This window comes from Eptatretus burgeri, chromosome 4 (genome assembly GCF_056783735.1).
Source record: "Eptatretus burgeri isolate ZD-2024b chromosome 4, Ebu_testis_v1, whole genome shotgun sequence".
NCBI classification, from domain to species: Eukaryota; Metazoa; Chordata; class Myxini; order Myxiniformes; family Myxinidae; genus Eptatretus; species Eptatretus burgeri.
In genome coordinates this window covers 135517040-135531383 of record NC_140964.1, presented here as the reverse complement: position 1 = coordinate 135531383, position 14344 = coordinate 135517040, and the positions used below count along the sequence as shown (strand labels likewise).

The 14344-nt window shown below is 44.6% G+C and overlaps 1 protein-coding gene across 1 annotated transcript in view; it reads left to right on the top strand.

The window, feature by feature from the left end:
- Positions 1-420: 420 nt before the first annotated feature.
- The window catches only part of LOC147029184 (uncharacterized), a 49126-nt gene continuing 35202 nt past the window's right edge, over positions 421-14344 (top strand). The window contains exons 1-3 of the mRNA XM_085876377.1: positions 421-693; positions 3810-4242; positions 7120-7251. Of these exons, the coding sequence (XP_085732503.1) occupies positions 3822-4242; positions 7120-7251 (553 nt within the window). The 5' untranslated portion in view covers positions 421-693; positions 3810-3821. The remainder of the gene's footprint in view (positions 694-3809; positions 4243-7119; positions 7252-14344) is intronic.

The following is a 14344-nucleotide window of genomic DNA, read 5'->3' as shown; positions in this document are numbered from 1 at the left end:
CACAGCCAATCACATTACACATGGCCTCCTCACACAGCCAATCACATTGCACATGACCTCCTCACAGAGCCAATCACATTACACATGGCCTCCTCACACAGCCAATCAGCGTAATAGTTAACAGATGAAAGGACATCCTTCATCTTCTGTGTTTTGATTGATCACCAAGAATCCCTTCTGCTCACTGTATAGAAGCCATGTTAGTATAGTTTGCGGTAGTACCATCGACTTTTCATGAACTGTGGTTCATGTCCCATATTACCTCAACATATCTTACAGTCTTTTATTGGTGATCATTGTCCCACACAGCCTGACAATTTAAAAACACTCTGTGGAGAAGAAGAAGAACATTTAGAGTCATTCTGCAGGCGCACAGACTCATTGCAAACGAGCAAGGGTGTTGTGATGTATTGGAGAGTCGATAGAGGAGTCGTGGGCGGAAACGGCCCGAAACGTACACACTGTACGAACCGATTGGGGCATTAAAGCTGTATTGACTGTTCCTGGAAGGACTCGGTCGTTGTGGCCTCGTTCCTGGTTTCAAATGTAACAACTGTGTTCCGTCCGCAAGCGGCTTGCTATCGCTTTCCAAGGCTTTCGAGTCCCGTCCGTGTCCCGGTGATCTCCTTGGAAACCTTGCACCGGAACTGGAACCAAGGTCCTCGTGGTCGGGTCGGATCTCCTCAGGAAGAGGTTTGTTCGGAGTTTCCTCATTTTCTTATCTCAGGTACGATTACCTACTCTACCTGTTCCGTGGGATGTTTAACGTTCATAACGTGAATGGAGATTAAAAACCTGATTTATAATCCCAGAAGGTAAAACTAAACATCGTGTGGGGACAAAATATAACATTCCTGGTTAACATTCCACCAAGATTACATCCTCGTTAACTAGGGCTCCACAAGGACATGATTAGGGGTTTACACATCCTCCACCCCTCCCTCTCCACCGTCGCGCTGTCTCGACCCCCCCCCACCCCACATTCCTGCCGTCTCCCTTGACCCCCCTCGCTCTCAGACAGTCTCCCTTCCCCCCCCCCACACTCATGCCGTCTCCCTCCCTCCCTCCCCACTCACGAAGTCTTCCCCCCCCCTCCCGAGGGGAGAGGTGAGTGAAGACAGCGACACCTCACCAAACGTTGCTATTCACTGTGGGAGGGAAGTGTATGTTGGGGGTGGAGGGAGGAGCTAAAAATAAAAACATAATAGAGACAGGTGAGGGGTGGATCTGGGGGGTTTGCAAAGAGAATGATGTGTGACGCTTAATGAGCGAACACACAAACAAAAACAAAAAACATGTCAGAACAGTTGTACACACAACAACACAACAGAGTTTGTAAAGTAATCCACTGGCACGTCTGGAAAAACTTTGATGTTCCAATTCCAGTTCCAGAAAATTTGTTGGAAAATGAACCAAAAGGATTCACTGAAAACATTGAAGGAACGCTCACGTACGACCTTATGATCCCATCAGGTGTGAACATTGAAAACAAAGCATTGTGACAAGATATCATACTTTGGTGCAAAAAAGGAGAAGAAGGCATTGTTATTGAGGTGTTCATATCAGTGATTTTGGACTAACGATGTAGAAATCAAGAAAATGACAAATACCAACATATCAAGCATGAAATGTGCTTCGGATATTGTCTGTTCTGTAATGATTTCGGATCATTGGCATCTCCCGCAATGAGGTTGAGTGTTTGGGCCTCTCGCTCTCACCGCTGGCTGGTCGGTGGTCTTTCTGTCTTCTACCATCTCCTCTCCAGCCTCGCCCCCCCTGCTCTCTCTGCGATTTGTCCCCACAACATTTCCGCAGGGCGCTCAAGGTCCGCCAACAACCCCGTTCTGGTAAAACTACCAAAATCACGAATCGCTGCTCATCTTCTTTCATTCCTCTTTTTTCCCGCCTTTGGAATAAACTCCCTCACTCTATTCAATCCCATGATTCCCTCCAGACTTTCAAAACAGCTGTTCACCACCACCTCTTATCATCCCCCATCCAAATCCTCGATCTTTTCTACCCCCGATAATCCACCCAAGCCCACATCCTTCAAATTCTCTGCTTTCCTTCCTGAAAGTCCCTGAAATGTCCATCTTGTATTCCCATCTCTCTCCCTTCCAGAGATCTCCTAATGTCTCTGTTCCCCACTGTTTTGTCCTTCCCACTCCCGCCACTCTTGTCTCATGACCCCCTTGCTGTGCATTGTGTGTTCGCTCTCTCACGAGCCTCGACCAAGTATACAAAAAAAAAAAAAAGTGAAAAGATTCTGGAAGCTAAAGAATGTCAAAGTTGTATCAGTGATTATGAAGAACCTCATGGGTATGATGAAAAAAAAACCTCACAGATATTTAAATCCATCCCAGAGATATTTAAATCCGTATAAAAATATTTCAAAGGCTTTGAATATCCCTTAGAGCACACACAAGATGATCGTAAAGAAGTGGAAGGCATGTGGCACCACCAAGACCCTGTCGAGGTCAAGCTGTCCCCCCAAACGAGATGACCAAGCAAGGAGACGACCGGTCAGGGAGACCACCAAGAGGCCAATGGTAACTTTGAAAGAGCTACAGGCCTTTATGGCAAAGACTGGTCAGTGTGTGCATGTGACAATATCCGTAGCACTCCACAAGTCTGGCCTGCACGGAAGGGTGGCAAGAAGGAAGAAATGACGGAAAATAATCCCACATTGAGTCCCCATTTGAGGCTTGCAAAAAAGCTCTCCACAGATTCTGAAGCCATGTGGTAAAAAGTTTTGTGGTCTTACGAAACCAAGACAGAACATTTTAGCCGAAATGAAAACGGTACATTTAGTGCAAACCCAACACAGCTCATCACCCAGAGAACACCATCCTGACTGTGAAGCATGGTGGTGCCAGCATCATGTGATGAGGATGTTGCTCATCATCAGGGATTGGGGTACTTGTCAGGATAGAAGGGAAAATGGATGGAGCAAAATACAGAAAAACATGGAGGAAAACCTGCTGCCCTCTGCAAGAAAGCTGAAATTGGGTGGAAGTTCAGCTTTCAGCATGACAACGACCCGAACCACACAGCCAAAGCTACACTGGAGTGGCTGAGGACCAAGTAGATGAATGTCCTTGAGTGGGCCAAACAGAGCCCTGACCTAAATCCAACAGAAAATCTGTTGCAGGACTTGAAGATTGCTGTCCATCAACGCTCCCCATACAACTTGACTGAGCTTGAACAGTTTTGTGCTGAAGATCCAATCAAGTCAGAATCAAAATCAGAAGGTCCAATTAATATTGTCCAATCAAGGTGTGCAACGTTGGTGGAGATCGGCCCAACCCTGTTTTCTTCAATGACTTCCATATGTACACGCATCCAGAGAATTGCCTTATTTAATTATGTCTCCAGTTGGATATTGTATTGCTCCCTTGTGTTTCCTTCCCATTGCCATTGTTTATTAAATATCCCTCGTCAAGGTGTGAGTTATGGTTGTCGTTGTTACCCTTTGATGATTAAGAAAAACCTGTTAAGGGAATGATTGGCCGTGGTGATTCAACACCGCACATCTGCACCGCGTTGCACATCAAGCTTGCTCAGCCTAATTTGCATGCAATGTGTCTGGTCTAATTGGTACAACACTGGGTCGATTCAAATGGTATCTCGGCATAAACACAATCTGGTGGAGCAAAACCCCCAAAACGGTCTTGCTTTACTATCACATTGATATGATTCACTGAATTTGAACAGGGCAACTGGGATGACTGGACGACCTCACCAATATAACGACACTTCCTTTATTGACAACAATCTTTATATTGACAACAATATTGTGTCCCTGGCAGGTCATCGGAGGAATGGGGAGCTTTTTGGAATGGCTCCAATCTCAAGGCCTGAGGGCAGAAACAGCCCAAGCAGTGATCGATAAGCTTGGAATTGAGAATGAGAAGGTCCTTCGAGTTTGTACAGAGTCGGATTCATTGCGAACAGAGCTCCTCTCACTCGCCAAAGAGAAATTTCAATTTGCAACGTATGCTGACTTCTGTAAATTTGTGAATTCTTTTTGGAAGCCGCAGGTTGTCCAACTTGCAGGCTCTTCTCTGTTGGGAAGTCTGTTCGTCAACTTAGAGAATGTTATTCGAGAACTTTCCAGTTTCTGCCAAAAGTTTGATGGATTCCAAAATGTGCAGCTGGAAAACGTTCCTGGACTCTGTGGAATCGGGTTCATTGATGTCTGCACCCCCCGCTCTCAGGATGATGGATTTAGACCCAAATCTGGTATGTCACTATATTTTACACCTAAGCATGTCAATAAATTCCTTTATCTTCCATTAACCATTTACTTTATAACTGGTGGAATCTCTTAGAGTAATTTTGTGTTGTCCAACATGTTTGAACTCTTGATTAAAGAAGCCTTTTTATTTTTTTTCTAAACTGCATAAAATTCCAAACCATTCCGTGTTTAACGGCACACGTAAGTTGTCCCCACACAGCAGCTATTTTGTTTACTTCTTGTAGAGGTGTGGACAAGCTTGTCCTAGTTTAAACAGCAAAATTTATTGGATTCGCTATATATGCCAGATATCCCTTATTGTCGGGTTTTCCGTGTGTGTGTGTGTGTGTGTCTGCAACGCGAGGCTCCAGAGCACGAACCAGCGAACCGATTTCGATGAAACTTTGCCAACATGTGCCATATGGTCTGGGAAGGTGCGCGTTTGAATTTCGTTGCCCAGCAACCACCCGTTGCTGTGCAGTGGCCGAAAAACCGCGTACAGTATTTTCAATACTTGTCCTTTAGTTTTGAATGGAGAGAAACGAGACTTCGGAATTAAACACTTCGAGATATTTAGAAAATTTTACTCGAGCCGATTTTTGATTGAGGTTTCATTTTTCAAATGGTAGTCCTTCAAAAATCGGGTGTCTATTTACCGTCATTTAAGGTGTGTATACAGTGTTTGTAAGGAACTACACCGTCGTTCCTCCTTCAATCTCTCCTCGATCCAAACGTTATTGACCAAAGTGAAAAGGATCCAAAATAAATGGAATCACCGGCATTTCCGTTTTTGTGGATTTCTAAAAATATATGTTTATTTATTTTCCGAAAACGATTCCACGACCCACACACCACCTCCAATTATTTATTTATTTACCGAAAACGATTCCACGACCCACACACCACCTCCAATTATTTATTTATTTACCGAAAACGATTCCACGACCCACACACCACCTCCAATTATTTATTTATTTACCGAAAACGATTCCACGACCCACACACCACCTCCAATTATTTATTATTTAAAGTGGGCGTGGCTTATGAAAAATATTGTGTGGCTCAGGAGGTGTGGTCAAAGAAGAGCATTGAGAGAATTTTATCGGTGTGTGTGTGTGTGTGTGTGTGTGTGTGTGTGTGTGTGTGTGTGTGTCTGTCTGTCTGTCTGTCTGTCTGTCTGCAACGCGAGGCTCCACAGCACAAACCAGCAAACCGATTATTTTTCAAATGGTAGTCCTTCAAAAATAGGGTGTCTATTTACCGTCATTTTTTATGAGGAATGCCAGTTGGCAAAATACGCAAGAGGAAAAAAAAATAGGAAAATAGGAATGAAAAGCATCATATCCAGCGCTTCGATCCGAGCGAATCCCTCGTCGCCTCGCGGCTTGTCAAATAATTGCTCATATCTTGGGTTGAACAATCTGATGTTTGTAACTTATGAATTCGAAAGATTTCGTCAATATATTGATGACTTCCTTCCTCTGTTTGTGTGTTTGTTTGTTACTTCTGAAATCTAAAGATTTCTTTAGTATATTGCTGACTTCCGGTTGTGTTTGTTTGTTTGTGTGTTTGTTTGTTACTTACGAAATCTAAAGATTTCGTAAGTATATTGATGCCTTCCATTTCTGTTTGTTTGTTTGTTGGCACGATAACTCGAGAACGGAAGAAGCTACCAATGTCAAATTACACCACGTGATTCAGGAGGGTGATGGCTAGTGCTGATTAGATTTTGGTCAAAATCAGTCAAAGGTCAAGGTCACAGTGAGGTCAAACATCCAAAAAATGATAACTCGAACGGAAGAAGCTTCCAATGTCAAATTACACCACGTGATTCATGAGGGTGGTGGCTTGCACTGATTAGATTGTGGTCAAAATTGGTCAAAGATCAAGGTCACGGTGAGGTCAAACATCCAAAACATTTGATTTTTTTGATGGTTTGGTACAGAATCATCGTCGAAACTTCTGGTTTGCGTCGCTGCCTTCTCCAGAGACAGCTTTTATGAGACAAGGTCAGAGGTCAAGTTGACGATTTCGTAAGTACCAGTCTATGACTGCTTGTTTGTTTGTTTGTTTGGAGGCACGATAACTCGAACGGAAGAAGCTACCAATGTCAAATTACACCACGTGATTCAGGAGGGTGATGGCTAGCGCGGATTAGATTTTGGTCAAAATCGGTCAAAGGTCAAGGTCACAGTGAGGTCAAACATCCAAAACATTCGATTTTTGATGGTTTGGTACAGAATCATCGTAGAAACTTCTGGTTTGTGTCGCTACCTTCTCAAGAAACAGCTTTTATTTGACAAGGTCAGAGGTCAAGTTGACGATTTCGTAAGTACCAGTCTATGACTGCTTGTTTGTTTGTTTGTTTGTTTGGAGGCACGATAACTCGAGAACGGAAGAAGCTACCAATGTCAAATTACACCATGTGATTCAGGAGGGTAATGGCTAGTGCTGATTAGATTTTGGTCAAAATCGGTCAAAGGTGAAGGTCACAGTGCGGTCAAACATTCGATTTATGATGGTTTGGTGCAGAATCATCGTAGAAACTTCTGGTTTGCTTCGCTACCTTCTCGAGATACAGCTTTTATTAGACAAAGTCAGAGGTAAAGTTGACGATTTCGTAAGTACCAGTCTATGACTTTTTGTTTTTTCATTTTTCTTTCAAAACAAACTCCAACCTTCTCGTGGATAAAACTCATAGAATGTGAAAATTGCTTTTTTCCCTTACAATTTGGTCTTCCTTTGAAAAATAATCTTTTAAAATCTGATATTTTGATTTAAACTTAAATCAAGGTCTGAGTTGTAAACTAAACTTCAATAACTCCGGTTTACATGTCTCCCTTCTTTCTCCAATGTTGTGCTAAATGTCGACTTGTGTGCAGGTGATCTTGAAGGGGGAAATGATTTCCAAATGGATATTCCTCAAAACCTTTGGAAGTCATCTGTTCAGATTAAAGAATCAGATGATGCAACAACACAAGAATCGAGCAGTGCTTCTCCTCGTGTTAATCCAGGTTTGTGGAACTTAACAGAGTGCTGTGTTGCGATTAGAAAATTGTCATTTAATTCATTTTCTGTCCATCACATCATTTGTGGTGATGGGAAATTTGTTCCCAGTTTGTGGGGAAAACAATTCCATTTTGATTCCAACTGGAAAGTTTGTTTCCTCATACATCCTTGGTTGATTTGCATTCCTGTAAGGATTCCTCATACATCCTCTTCTCCTTTATCCTTAATCCTCCCACCCCCAAATATCTTTCCTTCCCATCCCACCCCCCCCAACCCACCAAACCACCTCCCCATTTCCCATTCCCTCAAATGTATTTTTCTCTGTTTTTTTTCATCCCCACATTTTGGAAACATGAAATAAGCTCAGATGCGTCTTTTTATACAACATGCAGTCATGATTTCCATGCAGAATGACTTGCTCAAGAACAACAAGAAACACGAGCACAAAATTGCGTGATCTCGTTGAATACGATTGTGTTTTTGGAGCTCGAGTTCAGCACGCTTCAACATTTTAACATTGAATTGTTTTTGCAGTTTCCTAGTTTAATTAGATGATGAGGTGGGTCTCCATGATCTGTGCCCAAAGGCTTCAGCATAGTTGGCAAAGTTCAAACAGCCAGCTGCCATATTTTCATCTTTACCCAAGAATGGAAATGACTTGTCAGAAAACCCTTCGTCTATGTCTCAGACAGGTTCTGCTAATTGTGATCTTGGAGTTTTGAATTCTGTTCTTGCTGAAAAGCAGCAATACCAGCAGAGAGAGAGAGAGAGAGAGACAGACACAGAGAGAGAGAGAGAGAGACAGACACAGAGAGAGAGAGAGACAGACACACAGAGAGAGAGAGAGAGAGACACAGAGAGAGAGAGAGAGACAGACAGACAGACAGACAGACAGACAGACAGACAGACAGACAGACAGACAGACAGACAGACAGACAGACAGACAGACAGACACAGAGAGAGAGAGACAGACAGACACAGAGAGAGAGAGACAGACACAGAGAGAGAGAGACAGAGAGACAGAGAGAGAGAGAGACAGAGAGACAGAGAGACACTTTGACTTTTGTATACCTTCATTTAAACAAGGTTGGATAAAACTTTTGGACATGGAATTCAAAACAAGAAATCGTAAAAAGGAAGGCAAGGTATTAAAAACAGTATGTACACGGTTAAAATGAACATTTGAGGTGATTGTGATCGACTTCACACAGTGTGTTCCAAGAGCACTGTTTCTTTTGTTACAATTCCAAATTATCTACTTTTTGGTGAAAATTGAACTCCATACATTGTCTGGCCATAGCAAGGGTCTGAAAAACTTATAAAACATGATAGTCAGCATCTGGGTTTGCAAGAAGTTTGGTTTTCCTTGTTTTATGTACCTTGATTGGACAATAATAATTGGACCTTCTGATTTTGATTCTGACTTGATTGGACCTTCAGCACAGAACTGTTCAAGCTCAGTCAAGTTGTATGGGGAGCGTTGATTTACAGCAATCTTCAAGTCCTGCAACAGATTATCTGTCAGAACAGGTCAGGTTAGATCTGTGACCTGCTCTTGGTACCATGTAAACCTGCACTAACCTGTTCCATGGTCGGGTTCTCGGCGACTCAACCGTCTCCCCCACCAGGTTTTTTGGTGGGGAGGGTGTTGAGATATGGACACCCAGCAGGATTAAAAACAAAACCTGTCAAAGGGCGGAGGAGCTCCTTGTGAGCGAACGGCCATCCATATCTCGTGCCCAACTGTGTCTGCAGACGTCCTCCTGCAGTTGGGTTACTTTTTATTTGGAGGTTGGTGGCAGGATTTGCACTCCGGCCACCGTAAAACCCTTCATTCCGCAAAACACAAAAACGCAAAAAAAAATCTGAAAACCCACTCCGTGGGAGTACTTCCTGTGCAGCTTCCCTTCACAGGGCAGCTCACCGGATGACGTGATTGGGGCAAAGCCTTCGGGACCCCCAATCTTTGATGAAATGAGGGAAACCACGGGGTAACATCCCTGGGTCAGATTGCGGGAGAGTGTGTCGGAGTGGTGCTGAGGTGTCGTCCACCAGACGGCGGTGTCCTTGGGTTAACCTGAGGTGGTCCCTTCGGGTGGGTGCCTGGAATGTCCTATCCCCAAGAGAGGATGATCACCTGTCTCTGTTATCATCTGAGCTCAAGCGTTTGGACATCGGGATTGCAGCTCTCTCTGAGGTTTGGAGACCGGATTGCGGCGAGATAATGGTGGGTGGTTACACCTATTATTGGTCTGGTCGCTCTGATGGTTACCATACTCAAGGAGTTGCTGTTGCTGTGTCCAATAAGCTGACCCCAATGATAATTGAGGTAACACCGCTCAACGAGCGTATTATGAGACTAAGGATTCGTCACTCCTTGGGTGTCATTTCCCTGGTCTCTGTATATGCTCCGACTGAGGCGAGTGACCTCACCGTGAAGGACACATTCTACGCCACCATCGAGTCTGTGGTTGATCAGTGCCCCACACGAGATACACTTCTGGTCTTGAGGGATTTCAATGCATCGACTGGAACTGATGAGGATGGTTATGAGGTGTGTGTTGGTCCTGATGGGTCAGAAACTATGAACCAGAATAGCACTAAGTTCCGTGACTTTGCAAGAAGTCATGGACTTAGGGTGGCTGGTTCATGGTTTCAGCGCCCACAAGCTCATCGCTGGACTTGGTATTCCAACGCTGGTGGTGTGGCAAAGGAGATTGACCAAGTCCTCGTTGACGGTCGCTGGAGGATGATCCAGAGCTGCAGGGTCTACCGGAGTGCTCAGTTCATCAATACTGACCACCAGCTTGTTGCAGCAATTCTAAAGCTGCACCTTAAATCCTGGAGAATGGTACCATCCCAGCCTCGGCTGGATGTTGGCAAGCTCAAGGATGAGAGAGTAGCTGAGGAGTTTGCGAACAGGCTGAGTGGACATTTGGGGTGTCTGGGTGCTTTGGGGAGTCCTGAAGAGTTGTGGAGCACCTTCAAGACCACCGTCCTTGATGTTGCCGTTGGATGTCTTGGAACTCACCGCAAGGCAAAGAAGAATTTTGTCTCTCAAGGGACATTGGATACCAGAGTCGCAAGGCCAGGCTGAATGGCAGAGCTGAGCTGTTCAGGAATCTGAGGTGTAAAACTGAACGTGCACGAAGGGTGGACAAGGAGGCCTATGTGCGAGGAATCTGTGGGGGGGTAGAGCATCGCCTGTGGACAGGTGATTCTCGTCCGGCTTGCAGGGGAATTCGCGCATTGCGTTCATCCAAGCACATCCCTCGGAGCACTGCAGTTAGAGCAGAGAGTGGTAGGCTCTTGACAGAGGAGTCTGAAGTGAAGGCCCGCTGGGCCGGTTACTTTGAGCGGCTGTCTCAGGCTGATACCCCAGCTGTCGAGATGGACGTCAAGGGTGTTACAATCCCTGTTGCTGACCCTCAAATCAACTGTGGTCCACCTTCGCTTGTGGAAACACGGGCTGCCGTGAACCGGTTGAAACGGGGTAAAGCTCCACGGATCTCTGGCATCCATGCTGAACTTCTCAAGGCTGGTGGAAATGCTGCACTCATGTCATTGCATGCAGTTTTGTGCTCTGCCTGGAACACAGGCATCATCCCAACTGATTGGAAGAGGGGCCTTGTTGTCCCTCTCTGGAAAGGGAAGGGTGATCGCCAAGACTGCAACAACTACCGAGGGGTGACGCTGCTCAGTGCCGGGCAAGGTCTTTGCTCGGATAATTCTTGATAGGGTTCGCCACCATCTGCTTGAGTACCAGCGTCCAGAGCAGTCAGGCTTTACACCAAAGAGGTCAACGATTGACCGTATCCTTGCTCTTCGTGTCCTGACCGAACGCAGACGAGAGTTTTGGCAGGGGCTGCTTGCAGCCTATGTTGATCTCTGTAAAGCGTTGGATTCAGTGAATCGGGATGTCCTCTGGAGGATTCTTGATCTTCGTGGTGATCTTCGAAAGTCTGAGTCTTCAGGTCCTTGGTGCTTCCAGTCTTGCTCTTTGGATGCGAGACTTGGACTCTGACCAAGGATCTGAGACGGAGACTAAATTCCTTTGGTACCAGGTCTCTTCGGAGAATCCTTGGCTATCGCTGGTCGGATTTTGTGTCCAACGAGCGGTTGCTGAGAGAGACTCAGAAAAGATTTGTTTCCTGCATGGTCCGTGAGCGTCAGTTGTGGCTGTATGGACATGTGGCTCATTTTCCTGACACTGATCCTGCTCACCAGATTCTCTCAGCGAGGGAGTCTCGTGAGTGGAGGAGGCCAATGGGCTGACCACATGCCTCGTGGTTGCAGCAGGTTGACCAGTATCTCAAGGAGATTGAGATGGGCCTGGCATCTGCCTGGGGGAAGGCCAGATGGAGGCCCCTGGATTACCGGCGGAGAGTGGACGCAGCGACGCGCGGTTTTGGCACATGCTCCCATACCTGACCTGACCTATGAACTGATAATTTCCCTTCGGTTAGGAAAACATTTGCAAGAGCAGATGCAGCAGTTTTGCAAAAGAGGATTTAATGGCAAACCCAAAATAAAAGTGTGTAAAGAAATGTACACCCAGCATGGTTGATTTCTCCAGACTTTCGTTTTCTGTGTGAATGAGGTGTCCAAAGCATGTCAGTTTGTTTTCACATCAGCACTTTTCATGGACATGGTGGTCTAATTTCTTCAAGCACTGATTTGTTTGTTACTGAAGGTGGACAGAGGTTATGTTTTCACTCTTGTCTGTCTGTCTGTCTGTCTGTCTATTTGTTTGTCTGCTTGTAGGTTATCTCAAAAAGTTTTGTCTGGATTCAGATGAAACTTGGTGGACAGGTTGGGTCTGTGAAGATGATGAATTTGTTCGATTTTGGTGTAAATCCGAAACTGGATACATAAATTGGCTGCTCTCAGAGCACCCTTATTCTGGACATTTCCATCTGTCTGTCTGTCCGCAAAACTTTGGTCAAGCCTCGGGGCTAAACCACTCAACCGATTCCAATGAAATTTGGTAGGTAGGACCAATATTTCTGTAAATTGTGTGCTTTCGAATATGGGACCCCGGGCCCGAGCAACGGCCCTTTAAAGTGGTCAAAAAAATCGAAAAAAAAAACAAAAAAATTATCGAAAAATCGAAGCTTAGAGTTCTGTGCGCAATCTATCCAGCTCCCTTCATGCCAATTTGCAGCCCTAACAAAAAATATTTGTAGGAGGAGGTAGGTTTTTGGCGAGTACATGTCGAACATTTCAGAAACGGTTAATTGCGAATATCTCTGAGAGAAAGAGTCTGATTTTGATGAAACTTGGGTGAAATGTGTACAATGTGGTGAGCATGTACACAAAAATGAATGGTTGCTATGCACACCTCCGTTGCTTAGCAACAGCGAACATACTTTATCGTACATCGGACACTTATTGTGGACTGTACAAAAAATCAATACCTCCGAAACTGGACCTCCGAGGGACCTGGTTTTTTTTGTGCCCGAGGAGAATGTCTTACAGCATCAAATAAAAAACATAAAATCTTTAGCGAATTGATAAATGGAATTACCAGGGCTGCCATTTGTTAGAGTCTCTTTGGAAACACACCTGAAATTTCACAAGGCGGGTTTCTGGGCGCAAACTAAGAGGGCTGTGATAATCATATTTATTGTGCTAAATTGATTGATAGCATGTACATGAATATCGGCTCGTCGCGTCGGTCAGCTTTCCATCTACAGCGAGCAGCCATGTCACCTACCGGCTTGTCTTTTTTTCTTTTTGTATACACTGTCGAGGCTCATGTGAGAGCTAATGCACAGAAACGTTCAATGAGGGGAGCAGGAGAGAAGAGGAATGGGAGAGAGAAGGCAAAAACAGTGGGGAACAGAGACGTGAAGAGATCTGTGGAAAGGGAGAGGGATGGGGCAGGGTTCACAGGGAAGACGAGAGGGGAGCACTCGGTAGAGTGCAAAACCACCGCCGCCAATATTGCGAGGTCACTCAAGTGAACCTGATATCCTATTCATTCAATTTGACGTCAACAGTGCTCACAGAGTTATAGTTTGCAACTTTCCCTTTTACTTTTAACTTTTACATACTCAATTCATTCGTCATAATGAGATTCCTTGAGACAGAAATTGATTTTACGTGGGTATATCCACCTGAAGTTCCAAAATCAGCCGCAATTATAATTTTGGCATGTTTTTTTTTTGGAAATCACTTATAACATGCAGAAATGCAAAAAAAATTCGAAATTTTGTTGAAAAAAAATTAGCAATTTTTTTTTCTCGAACAATTTTTTTTTGGGGGGGGGGGGGTTGGAAATCACTTAAAACATGTAGAAATGCAAGAAAAGAAATCGAAATTTTGTTGAAAAAAAAGTTGCAAAATTTTTTTTCCTCTAACAATTTTTTTTTTTGGGGGGGGGGTTTGGAAAGCACTGAAAACATGTAGAAATGCAAAAAAAAAAAAATGTTCAAATATTTTTTCAAATTTGCCGCCATCGCGGCCAGATTGGATGTTGGACCAAGTCCAAAATCTAATGGCATGATCCTTGGACCAGACCTAACCCCCCCCCCACCAAGTTTCGTCGAAATCTGTCGAGGAGTTTTTTCCGTTATACTGTTCACAAACAAACAAACAAACAAACAAACAAACAAACAAACAAACAGAAAGGGGTGAAAACAGTAACCTCCATCCATCTTCGATGGCGGAGGATAACAAGATGGATGTCACAGGGACTTTCAGGTCTTCACATGCCAGGGACTTTCATGAAGGAAAGCAGCGAACTTGAAGGAGGTGGGTTTGGGGTGGATAAATGGGGGTAGAAAAGATCATGGTTTTGGATGGGGGATGATAAGAGGTGGTGGTGAACAGCTGTTTTGAAGACCTGGAGGGAAGAATATGATTGAAGAGAGTGTGGGAGTTTATTCCAAAGGCAGGAAAAAAGAGAAATGAAAGAGTGAAGGGGAGCAGTGATTCTTGATTTTGGTAGTTTTACCATAAGGGGGTTGCTGGCACACCTCGAGCACCCTGCGGATATATGGGTGGGACATATCGCAAACAGAATGGGGGGCAGGGCGAGACCAGAGAGGAGGTTGTAGAAGACAGAAAGACCACTGACCTGCCTGAGATGAGAGT